At 43.9% G+C, this 13108-nt stretch overlaps 1 protein-coding gene across 1 annotated transcript; it reads right to left on the reverse strand.

The window, feature by feature from the left end:
• Positions 1-1197: 1197 nt before the first annotated feature.
• LOC124684834 (B-box zinc finger protein 22-like) lies at positions 1198-5628 on the reverse strand. Its single transcript, XM_047219087.1, has 3 exons — positions 5413-5628; positions 2582-3187; positions 1198-1837 (listed from the first exon to the last, which is right to left on the reverse strand). Exons 1-3 carry the CDS (start codon positions 5611-5613, stop codon positions 1547-1549), a joined length of 1098 nt encoding a protein of 365 aa, XP_047075043.1. The 5' UTR covers positions 5614-5628; the 3' UTR covers positions 1198-1546.
• Between the last annotated feature and the right edge of the window lie 7480 nt (positions 5629-13108).

Here is a 13108-nt window from a genome sequence, read left to right on the forward strand (position 1 = left end):
CCGGCATCTCACGCGGAGGAACGGCGAAGAGGGAAGGCCAAGGTGCTGCCGGCGACGCGATGAACTGGTGACGGCGGCGCAAGGGGATTGGAGGAGGACGAAGTGGAGGAGGCGGGCATTGGGGGAGAGGGTCCGGAGACGGCGGAGCTCCGCCCGCAGATCCCCGCATCGGCCTGCTGCTTCCATGTGTGCTCCTCCACATGGCACGAGGAAAAGGGAGAGGCGGCGGCTGTGAGGAGGAAGAAGGCCATTGGGGAGGAGGGAAAGGAAGGGGATTGGGCGGACGAAGTTGCGTGCTCTCTCCCCGCGAGACGCCGGGCCGGGCGGGCTTCACATGATCCATGGATAAAAAGTGGGTCTGCGGGAGGGCCTCGCTGCCCTGGACGAAATCGATGGCGGAGATCGTGCCACGTCAGCTCGATCTGACGGCCGAAAATACAAAGCGCTGTGAGACCCTCTATGGGGGGCATCATATACACCTTTAGATAGCAAGTCCAATTGCCTGTACAACAGTAGCATCTGTCTTTATTTGGGTTGCACGGCGGGAAAGTGCTGCTCCTGTAGCACCGATAGTGAGGATCTATATCCAGGCCTATTCCTCTGCCTATGAAATTGTCAAGACAAATAAACCGTACAGTTGATGCACGTGAATATATTATTAACCAGTGTGGTACGAATAAGCAAGCCATATGTGTCGTGAAGCAAAACAGGCAGGAGAAGAAAATATGTAGCGAGTTGACCACTTACATTGTGCATCAACAGCAAAGCATACGAGAACAAGCAACACTAATGCCTGGAGGCGCTTCCTGCACTGCTCCATGTGGATGTTGCAACAATTTTTCTTGTGCTCTGGTTGTGTCTTGCTCGAATTTGCGTAGCAGATACTTGGTGTGGTCCATATATAGAGAGGCAGAGAAAGATATATTTGGAAGAAAATTAATCCAGAGTAATTACATACATTGATTGGGGAGCAGTAAATTATTACGTTGGGTTGGTAATGCATAGTAGTATTTTCCTTCCAACAAATATTGGCCAGATCAACCAGATCCCTTCTTTAGTGTCTTGGTTGAAATTTTGGGGCTATAAATGTTGATTGGCTGGAATTGATTACGGCCAGATTGTTCATCTCCCATATTTTGGCTCTAATCAATCCCCTTCTATTGTAAGCAGGTTATTTTGTACTACAGAACACTAAAGAACAGTTCACACAGCTACTCCTTCGGTTCATTGCCCTAGTGTAACCAAGGCAGTAGGTGTACAATTATGATACATGGTGTTATGGATGTTCATCTTCATTTTCCCTATACACAAATGTACCTAACAGTTCATAAGTCTGTTGTCTCACAGCTCACAACAACTCACTCACCATAATCTTTAGAAACAAAAAATCGTCAAAGCATTACAACATAATTTTTTTACTGACTAGCAAAGAATTCATCCATTTGAGTGATCAACAAGACCAGTTTTATGCGGTTTGGCTTAACAGGAAACCTCTTTCAAGACACCCTCCTTGACCTGGATGTCCTGTGCTTGCTCTTTGGGTTACTCAAAACTCTCTCCTTCGGCGTTTGGAGCCGGAAGATACAGTATAGTGGTCCTGGGAGCTCTGCAGGGAGGGAATTTCAGGGACGAACATGGCATTGTCGTACACAGGGTAACGCAAATTCCCTTGCCAGCAGAGACCCGAGGCTGTTGGTGGTGAGGGAACCTCGGGCACCACCCACGTATCTTCTGCATCAAATCCAGGTACTTGGCCTAACAGGTCTTCCGCAAACAGGCCTTCAGCTAGGCGGCACTGTGGAGATCCCTCAGCGCTCCCCAACTTTGCATTGTCACCCTGTAAGCACAAACGAGAATCGAATTAGGACCATATCTATGTGATAGGAGCATCCCAGTGTGGGTGGATTAAATGACACTGGAATCTAAAACCAAATTTCAGGAAACTGTGATTTTAGCTCAACTATTGAACAAGCATCCCAACAACTTCGCAATTGATTATTACAAGATTAGTCACAGCAGACAAGTGCACCATGAACCAACGGTCAAAATATAAAAGGTGATGGCCGTAATAACTAGCAAAGCTTACGACTTTCAGAAAAAAACAGCAAGAATACATTACAATCTACAAAAAAGGACAGAAACACTTCCGCAGTTCAATTTGAAGGTCTTAGGCCTGAGCATAATGTTTGACAAATTTGGGTCAGTCAAAATTATCTTGGGAAGTTTGAGAATAAACTCTGGAAGTTCACTGTTCACCCATCAGCTTATTCGGAAGCAACTACTAACTTACGTCTATATCATATTAGATGCTAATTACCCTAAGTGGAGGCTGGAAAGAATCAAGACTCTTATTGCTATGGGCTTTGTGGTGAACTCAGCTACAGAAAGTCTAATCATAACACAATATTAAGGTCCTCGATTTAATGAAGCAAACTAAACCACATGTGTTTTCAAGAAAATTCATGTCAAATGAGAGAGAGAGGTTTCAGTAATCTAAGGAAATGAGAAGCATAAGATGTTACTGACAACAAGAAAAGACAGGAAACACATCAATTCACATGTAGATAACATTTTGGATTACCTTTGAAGAACCATGCTCAGTAAAGCCAAAGTTTGGGCCATATTCGAAGTTACTAAAGAATTCATCGACAGGCCAATCAGGTAAGCCATTTGACCCATTACCACCTGAAAATGGTAAGTTGTATGCTGGGTCACTATCTCTGTTCATTTGATTGGATAAGGCTGCTGTGGTCTGACTAGGTAGCAAATGTTTTGAACTTGCATCTGACAGGTACTTAGGTGGATGCTCTGCCGACCTAATTGCACTATTGTCCATAGTCCAGTTGACCATTGCTGTCTTGGTATTTGGAACATCAATCTGCCTAGAATAATCTCCACTGATTGCATTTTGGCTTGGTATAGATACACTGCTTTCACCTGAAAGTAAGACTGTAGGATTTTTCCTCGCCAAGTGTTTCTGTTGTGAATTCACTGATCCACTAGAAGCGTTAACATGCTTGTCAGCAATAGGTGGAACTGGATCAGCAGGTTCAAGGCCAACTTGAACTCCTGTCAGCAGGAACCTTTGATGCACTGAAACAAAGGAATTTACTGTGTGTATAGCAACATCACAATCTCTACAAAGTAGAGCACGGTCCTCCAGGCAGAAGAAGTATCCAGAAGCCTCCTGCAATGAAAGTAGAGATTTAGATCTGCACATAAGGAATTAACAACATGTATCAGAAATTCCTTGCTGCCGGAATCATAGTACAAACTAAAAAGAAATTCATGTGGGTACAGTGTTTTTCCAATAGATGGGCGATTAGCTGTGCTCTGCGCATGGGCCTTCTACTAAGAGTCTAAGACCAATCAACCATAGTAAAAGTACATAATCTGTTCATTTGAGAGGATCCGCGTCCAAACTATCCAGCCAAGTACGAGTGTACGACAGCCCAAATAACTATACACTCCCTCCGTCCCAAATTGTAAGGAGCCCTTTAAATTTCACTGGTCAACAACTTATAACTTTGACTAATATGTCCACAAACTTTGTTTAAATATATAGTATGAAATAAAAGAGATTTGCAAGACGAATGCAACGATACCGTTTATACATTCTGAATCCATATAATTTGGTACTCTCTCCGTTCTGATTTAGTCTACATTCTAGATAAATGAGACAAATTAGTGTTACATTTATTAGTACTACTTAGATATGTGAACAACCAATCTAAGCTACATTGAAAATAACAACGTCCAATAAAGAGAGCAAAACCACTTCATTTTCAGTGTTGTTGTTGACTAAACGCTAGAATGTAGAGTATTTTGGAACAAAATTTGGGGCTAGAATGTAGACCATTTCAGAATGGAGGGAGTATATACTAGTGGTCAAAGTTGTGCATCAAAGACCGTGCAAAAAGTCTGCCTTACATTTTGGGATGGAGGGGTAGTATAATACAATTGGCCCAGTATCTATATAGCCATGTAAGCTCGAATACACATCAAACCATATACAAATAGTGGATTTCATGATTAAAAAAAAAGTAAGTTAGTCCAAGTTAAATACAATACAATACCGATTGAGGTTCGATCATTTCATTCAATTAAACTAACTGGCTACCTAGTACCTACCCTTTTACACATTGATTGATATCTTCATTATTAAATTAATTGGCTATAAATAAACAAGTTGGTTTAAGTTCATCTTATGTGAAAGACCAAAAAAAAAGCTATAAGTTCATCTTATGTTGCTAGTTTCATGTGGTCTTTCACTCTTTTGTATGTAACCAGCTGATACTTCAATTGTATATGTTAGTCCAGTTGTAATAACACTCCAGACATTCTAGCTTCAAAAAGCAATCATCGGTCTCCTTTCTTTCATAAGGGAACATCAGTTTAAATGCTTAGATGACACAGTTTAGGCAAAAATGTAACAGAAACTGGCACTGCATGTGCACGCACATGCTCAGTAACCCAGCCAACAAGATGAAGCAAGCGAACACGACTGCCATGCCCAAGCGAACAGCATGATCAGATATAAGCAACCAAGCGAACAGCATGATCAGATATAAGCAATATGTTTTGCCGTATTCCCGATATTGGTTTGGGACAGCTGAGAAGATGTATGCACTTTGTAACGAACAAATACTGCTACAGTTTTATTTTCTTCCCTTACTGATCTGAAACTGGTGAGGTATGAACTGGTGGAAAATATGCATGGCTATGTATTCATTTCCCACACTGGTTCGGGATGTCAGCTATGCACTTTTGGACAAAATCGACAGTACCAAAACTTAAATCATGAGTTCATTACTCTGCATTTTCAAAAGCAAGATGGTTCACCTTAGGAGCCATTCGAAAAAACAGGGGCTAATCTCATGCATCACTCAGTTGATACATTTGATTTAGCAAATCCGTTACCTCCCGAATAGAATTAGTTACCCGAGAATGAGTTGTGCAGATATATCAACACTAAGAACAACATTTTGAGCCTTCAAGCTCCGATGTAATACTATAGTTTCAAGCTTGGTGCTTATGCTATCCGCCTCGAAGTGTTAAAATGTAGCAATTAACTAACTCGAGGTGCGCAACATGAGGCAAGCAATCCTACGCTGCAGTGGGTTTTTTGCTTAAGCATGCTCCTGGCTTCTTATATAGCTTCATCTCGGGATATGCTTGATTGGCCATATTCAAGCGAGCTGTCTAAGAAACTCTGACTCGCGTACTAAAGAATCTGCTCTAGAGATAACTACGTATGCGCAGCAAGCCCACGCTTGGGAAAAGGAGTGATGGGTGTGGACCAACAGCAAAAATTCACATGATGGAGGTCTTTGCTTGAGACTGGGGCTAGACGAGATTCGAGAGGGAGAGGCAGGGACGGGTGGAGCAGAGGAGGCGGGCGGGCTGGCTGACCTGGCAGATGTCGCACTTGGGCGGCGCGCTGGGCGCAGAGGGCGGCGCGGCGTCGGGGAGCAGCGGCACGCGCTGGTGCTTCCCCGCGAGCTTGTTGGCGGCGTGGACCTCCTTGTCGCAGGCGTCGCAGAGCGCGGCCTCGTCGGCGCAGCAGAGCACCCGCGCCTCCGCCGCCCCGCACGCGTTGCACTGGATCTTCATCGCTCGCTAGGGTTTCGCTCCCCGCTTGTCTGCTCTGTTTTCTCTCTCTCTCTCTCTCTCTGCCAACCTCGGGAAAGGGAAGGTGGTGGGGAAGACGACGGGATACGGTGATGCGATTGGATCAGCCTCGCTTTACTTTTTTTAACTGAGCTGATTTGTGGTGGGTCTTGTTTAGTTAACTTTTAGTGGCGTGTTTCTCAAAAAAAAAAAAACTTTTAGTGGCGTGGTTCGCTCTCGGTGGCGGGTGTGGTTAATTTAGCCGTTTCTGGTACACTACCCCACTTTCTTTTCTACTCCTTTCCTTGTGCTCTCGTGGACATCTAGATTTAAAAATTTAAAAATAAAAAAGTGTTATTCTTTTTCAATTGCACTTAAAAGTAGGAAAAACTGTTTCTCCTTCATTACACAGGATTCGAGACAAATAACATTTTCTCGTAAAAAAACCAATACCATTTAGCACATGGTGTCCTTATTTTCTACATGCACTTAGCTTATTGGCTATGGAGAAATTAAAGAGGTGACAAATGGTGGTTGACACTTTCCAATGCAAAATCCTTAATATACCTTAAAAATCTCATAAGTACTCTCTTTCGAGAACGGATGGAGTAGTACATATACGGGATTATCAATGCACGGTTGCCCCACCCGTTCATTTTAAAAAATAATTAGAATACATAAAATACTTTTTGAAAAAAACTTAACAGTACACCTCTCCATCCCAAAGCTTATGAGTTTTCAAAAGTTTGATCAATTTTTTATAAGAATCTATCGACAAATATGATATTTTGTAGATACCATATAAAAATATATTTTATTGTCTATCTAGTGATATTGAATTTGTATTTTACATGTTAATAATTTTTGGTAAAAGCTTAATCAAGCTTAACATATTTTAATTTTCTATGAAATAACATAAGCCTTAAACTTTGGCATAGAGGTAGTATAACTTGGGATATCTAGACAAACTCGTGAAATTCCTACATTACTTAGACGTGTTATGCAGATCTAGCAAAAACACCTATATTTTGTTCTAAGTGTTAAATATTTTTTATTGTACAAGTACCACGTTAAATGGACTAAACTGATCCTTGATACTACTGAAAGTGCATGAAGCTCCCATGTATGGTTTTTGGTAGTTGATGACAATCTCTATGGACTAATGTTTGCATTGAGTTATATTTGTAGGAGTTATTCATAGGTAATGCTTGAACCATATGTTGACTTGCAATAAGAAGAAATTGATGAAGAATATCAAGTGTCAAGTATGTCTTGAAGATGAAGATGAAGATGAAGTGAGCCCTCAAGTTTAACTTCAAGACATCAACATGATGAAGAATGAATAAATGAACTGCAAGTTCAAAATAAGCCATCTCGAAGAGATCATTTGCTTTAAGCTTGTCATTCATATGGTGATCATGGATATGCAAAGATGCGCCCAAGAATAAGCTCTCCCATGGTGAATTATGGGGGAACAATCCACAAGACTTCGTCAAACAAGCACAATCAAGAAAGGTGTTCCATCTTGTTGCGATCAAGATCGTCATCATCGAGCTCAAGAGGAACTCACAAGGTTAAGGTTTGCTCTTGATAGAGTTTCTTTCTTATCGGTCTCATGGTGTAGTTGGAGACCGGTTTATAGTTTAGTTACTGTACTATCAAGATGGCTCTCGGGTGAGTAACTCAAACCTTTGCATCCTTGCATCATATTTCTTGGTTATTATTTGGATCTTATCCATGTGATGTTTTAGAGCTTGTGTGTATTCTCATGAAAAGCTCTGGTTCATCGAGAATGGTTTTTGCACGAGAAACTTGTTGCATTTTTTAGGTTGAAGGTTTTACCGGTATGTCTTTTTTAGATAGGTCAAACCTTTCATCGTTTATTTCTATCCTCCCTTGATGTAATATGATGGTACCATGCATGATCTTGTAGGGCTTGTTACTAGCTCGAAACGAGTCCAAGATCATCAAAATCGGAGTCTGGATGCTTAAGTTACGGTCTTTCTCGTTTTGCTATTTATGTCAGTTTTCAGGGGGGCGAAATATCTGGGGCAGATTATCTCGGGGCGGATATTTAAAAATATCCGGCCCTCGAAAAATGGCTAAGGACATAAGGAAAAACCTCCTTGGATACACCCTCCCTCCCGGATTATTTATAGCATCTATACTATGAATTACTCCTATAAATAGTGGTATTTCTCCATCTCAAACAGTAGCTTAAATTCTAATCCTTCAACATTATAAATATATGTGTAAGAAGGCAAGGAAACAACATGGACAATAATACCAAAAGTATTTGATTTTAAAAAATGTGTAGATACTCAGAACGACGATTCTTAATTTGAGGCCAAGCGGCAACATCAACATGAGCGTTACATCCATGTGTACAAACTGCCAAGATCTAGGAGCGAGTTGGAGCATAAAAACATGTAGTAATCCTAAAATTTCACATTTTCATTGATAAGTAAGTCTATATATCTAACAAGTGCATTTGACAACACACATGCAACAAGTGGGAAACTAATAAACCTTCTAATAACCAAGTGGCAAGTCTACACGTACATGTGAAATTTATTTCAGATTTTTTTAACATTTTAAGAAAATGATTTTTTGTATTTTTATAATAGATTTATATGCACCCACAAGTTAAAACACCACATCCGAAAATGTGATAGGATGTTTTGGTGATTGACATAGGTATACCTGCCAGACATGTCGAATAAGTACCCTTGGTCTACGGGAACGCAGGAAGCCCATGGACTCGAATCTTTGGAGGTCCAGAAGGTTAAAAGTTTTCGGATTAGGAAAGTAGAGTTGTAATAGGAAACTTGTGTCAATATAGGAAAGCCCTAGCATGGTCCGACAATTTGTAACTTCTACGATACGAAAGAACCTCGGCTCAACTTCCTATATAAAGGGGAAGCCGAGGTAGAAAGAAAGGATCGAATCATTGTAACCCTAGCCACGTAATATTGAATTGGGCACCTTTGTTCGGCTGAACCTTCGAGATCTATTTGCCCTCTACTTTCTACGAAATTCTAAGTCTATAATCCGTAGGCATTGATAAGTTAATCCCTTGTCAATTGGTGCCGTCAGTGGGAATTGGAGGTCGCAAGGTCCTGATCTCGATGGCATCGTCAACATCATCGTCAACAACAAGCAACACAATGGAAGGAGGTAAACGAGTCCAACTTGATCTCTATTGATGCAGGTGGTCCGGTCCGACCCGCTGACCCGCTGGACCGGACTTCACTTTAGTTACCATCAGGGTAAAGGGCCGATCCTAAAAAAAATTAGGTCCAACAGGAACCTCACCTGTTCGGCCCTAGGTTCTATCCTAGCGTCACATGCGGCGTATGTACTGTCGCGGCCTTGTGAGCTCAGCGGCGAGATGAATAGGGAAGGTGTGATGGTGGGAGGTGGAGAAGCTCGTGGCCGGCGGGGGGCTTCATGAATTCATGTCCGGAGGGACGAGCTCCGGCGGTGGCGGGTGTGGTTGGGGCCGACGGGACGAGCTCCGGTGCCGGCGTCCGTCGGAGGCGAGACGAGATCTGGCGCTGGCGCGTGGTCAGGGGCGGGAGCGCGATGAGCTCCGGCTAGAGGATTAGGTGGGGAGCATGAGCTCCGAACAGTGGCGAAACGGAAGAGGCCGCCGGCGGCCGATGGATGCAAGCCCTGGCCGCTTGCGTGTATCTCCATTTTTCTTTTGCATCGGAGATGCTCACATTAGGGCCGAACCAGGGGTTAACCTTTACCCTTTTAAAAGAGGTTCGGGCCGGCCCTTTAACCTGGAGTTCTCGAATAGGTGCCCAGGTCCAGTAACAGGGTCGATCCGGATCGGACCCATCGCATCCTGATTGATCTCGTCGATTTTGTTCCTTGTGATCATGCCTGCATGGATATGCCAATCTGGAGGACTCGACGGAGATGACGTTCGGGAGCTTCCGCTTCCTAGTCGGGAAAGAAGGATCACACCGTTTTTCGACACCGATTTTTTCGGGACCGTTGGCATTCGAAACCGATCTCTCGGGATCGTCAATAACATCCGTCGAATCAGGCGATGAAGAAGTTTCGCAGCCACGCTGCACCAAGCCCGCCGACGGCGGGACACTCAAGGATCTGTTTGGTGACATGACCTTCGGGTCGTTCACGGAAACCGATCTATCTCAAGAAAGTGACTCGGAGAGCTTCACTAGCTTCGAATCCACCAACACCACCAACTCCATCGACAACAAGGTCTTCACCAATCTATCTGACGGTGTCACCTGTCCTGAGTTCGACGGAAGCGCAACATATCATCAAATTTGCGTAATCACGGGATCATGCCGTGAAGCTGATGAAGAGTTTGAGGCTTTCGATAATTTGGGTAATCCTTACATCGACCCCGCAGATCTCACGCATGGAACAGGAAGCAAATATATCGGGCCTAAACCACGATAGAAAGTGCAGATGTCGCATGAAGCATGGGATAGAGCCGCAGGGGCTATGGACGACACGGAGCCGATGACCACACAGGTTTCCCTAGCAGCACTACAAGCATATCAATATAAAATCAGTCGTTCTAGACGTGAGTTAGACAACTACAGCGAAAACTCGATGCAAGAAAGGCTGCAGCAGATGCTTCCAGCGAGCACAGAAACAACTTGAGTCAAAACTCAAGAAATTCGGCGGATAACCATAGAGATCATCAGGGAAAAGCAAGGTCTCGGCTGACAGGTATACCTGAAGGCAAACGGGGCAACCTAATCCAAAACCTCGACATGTCCTTCATGTCGATAGATACAAGAGGGAACATAATTTCAAAAATGCCAGAGGTAGGATATATGGCGACACATGCATTCTTGATGGTATCCAGGCCATCTCCAGGAGACCCTCGATCATCATTGTACCAGATGGCTATGGCAGGAGTTGGCGTTATGGGCGCGGTGATAGCAGGGAGAGAGATAGCGCCACAACCTGAAAGTGCTCCGCGCCGAAACATCCCAAGACAAAATAGTCCCCGAAGAACTGTGGCAGCAACTCGAGACGCTCCAAGAGAAGGCGCAGGCGATGCGAGGAACACAAGAGATGCGAGGAACATAGTTGCCCAATCTCGAGTCGATAGAACACGTGAGTAAATAGGACGGGAAAATAGAACCCGAGAAAGCCATCAAACGGAAGATGATTGTGATGAAGACCTATGCGGATTACCCTGCTTCACCCAAAGAGTTCATAAAACTTGGATACCATCTAGCTTCAAGCTACCTGATAATTATAAAAAGTTCAACGGGCTGTAAGACCCAGAAGATTGGCTGGTTGATTACCTGGAGACAGTGAAATCAATGGATGGCACGAGAGCAACATCTATGCAAAGCATCCAAGTTCACCTTAACGGAGCCGCAAGATCCTGGATGAGGAAAATACCGGAGGGGTCCATAGATAGTTGGGAAACCTTCAAAGATTTGTTCGTGAAGAGTTTCAGATCTACCTACAAGAAACCATTGTGAATAGAGCAGTTAAGGACCGGCAAGCAAAAAGCGGACGAGTCGATGAGAGCATATATCCAGCGGTGGAGCAAAATTAAAAACTTGGCGGTGCACGTGTCTCATGAGAGGGAAATCGACGCGTTCATCGCAGACATCTGTAGAAGGGACCTCATCGAGGAATTGGGAATATCTAACCCAATAAAGGCAGCGGAACTCATGGAAATAGCAAATCGATGGGTTGACGGCAAAGACGTTGTTCATAACAAACGGCAGAGGTCACCCCGAAGCAGATCGCAATAGAAACGGCAATCAGAATAGGCGACTGATGTGCGTAGATGACACGTCCGTTGGAAACCCCAAGAGGAAGGTGTGATGCGCACAGCAGCAAGTTTTCCCTTAGTAAGAAACCAAGGTTATCGAACCAGTAGGAGCCAAGAAGCACGTTGAAGGTTGTTGGTGGAGGAGTGTAGTGCGGCACAACACCAGGGATTTCGGCGCCAACGTGGAACCTGCATAACACAATGACAGAACTTTGCCCCAACGTAACAGCGAGGTTGTCAATCTCACCGGCTTGCTGTAAACAAAGGATTAGATGTATAGTGTGGATGATGATGTTTGTTTGCGAAGAACAGTAAAGAACAATTGCAGCAGATTGTATTTCAGATGTAAAGAATAGGACCGGGGTCCACAGTTCACTAGTGGTGTCTCTCCCATAAGATAACAGATGTTGGGTGAACAATTACAATTGGGCAATTGACAAATAAAGAAGGCATAACAATGCACATACAAATATCATGATGAGTACTATGAGATCTAATCAGGGCATTACGACAAAGTACACAGACCGCTATCCAGCATGCATCTGTGCCTAAAAAGTCCACCTTCAGGTTATCATCCGAACCCCCTCCAGTATTAAGTTGTAAACAACAGTACAATTGCATTAAGTATGGTGCGTAATGTAATCAACACAAATATCCTTAGACAAAGCATCGATGTTTTATCCCTAGTGGCAACAAGACATCCACAACCTTAGAACTTTCTCGTCACTCGTCCTAGATTTAATGGAGGCATGAACCCACTATCGAGCATAAATACTCCCTCTTGGAGTCACAAGTATCAACTTGGCCGCAGCCTCTACTAGCAACGGAGAGCATGCAAGAACATAAATAACATATATGATAGATTGATAATCAACTTGACATAGTATTCAATATTCATCGGATCCCAACAAACACAACATGAAGGATTACAAATAGATGATCTTGATCATGATAGGCAGCTCACAAGATCTAACATGATAGCACAATGAGGAGAAGACGACCATCTAGCTACCGCTATGGACCCATAGTCCAGGGGTGAACTACTCACACATCGATCCGGAGGCGATCATGGCGATGAAGAGACCTCCGGGAGATGATTCCCCTCTCCGGCAGGGTGCCGGAGGCGATCTCCCGAATCCCCCGAGATGGGATTGGCGGCGGCGGCGTCTCTGGAAGGTTTTCCGTATCGTGGCTCTCGGTACTGGGGGTTTCGCGACGGAGGCTTTAAGTAGGCGGAAGGGCAGAGTCGAGAGGGTCACGAGGGGCCCACACAACAGGGCCGCGCGGCCAGGGTCCAGGTCGCGCCGCCCTGGCGTGTCGCCACCTCGTGGCCCCACTTCATTTCCTCTTCGGACTTCTGGAAGCTTCGTGGAAAAATAGGACCCTGGGCGTTGATTTCGTCCAATTCCGAGAATATTTCCTTACTAGGATTTCTGAAACCAAAAACAGCAGTAAAACATCAACTCGGCTCTTCGGCATCTCGTCAATAGGTTAGTGCCGGAAAATGCATAAATATGACATATAATGTGTATAAAACATGTGAGTATCATCATAAAAGTAGCATGGAACATAAGAAATTATAGATACGTTTGGGACGTATCAAGCATCCCCAAGCTTAGGTCCTACTCGCCCTCGAGTAGGTAAACGATAACAAAGATAATTTCTGAAGTGACATGCTATCATAATCTTGATCATACTATTGTAAAGCATATG

The sequence above is a fragment of the Lolium rigidum genome, chromosome 1 (genome assembly GCF_022539505.1).
Source record: "Lolium rigidum isolate FL_2022 chromosome 1, APGP_CSIRO_Lrig_0.1, whole genome shotgun sequence".
NCBI classification, from domain to species: Eukaryota; Viridiplantae; Streptophyta; class Magnoliopsida; order Poales; family Poaceae; genus Lolium; species Lolium rigidum.

What these genes read in the sequence shown, in the direction of transcription:
- LOC124684834 (XM_047219087.1), bottom strand. Translation starts at nt 5,613, where the DNA reads ATGAAGATCCAGTGCAACGCGTGCGGGGCGGCGGAGGCGCGGGTGCTC. An exon ending in CCAAGTGCGACATCTGCCAG is followed by an intron (nt 3,188 to 5,412) that starts GTCAGCCAGCCC and finishes CTTTCATTGCAG; the next exon opens with GAGGCTTCTGGATACTTCTT. An exon ending in CTGAGCATGGTTCTTCAAAG is followed by an intron (nt 1,838 to 2,581) that starts GTAATCCAAAAT and finishes TTGTGCTTACAG; the next exon opens with GGTGACAATGCAAAGTTGGG.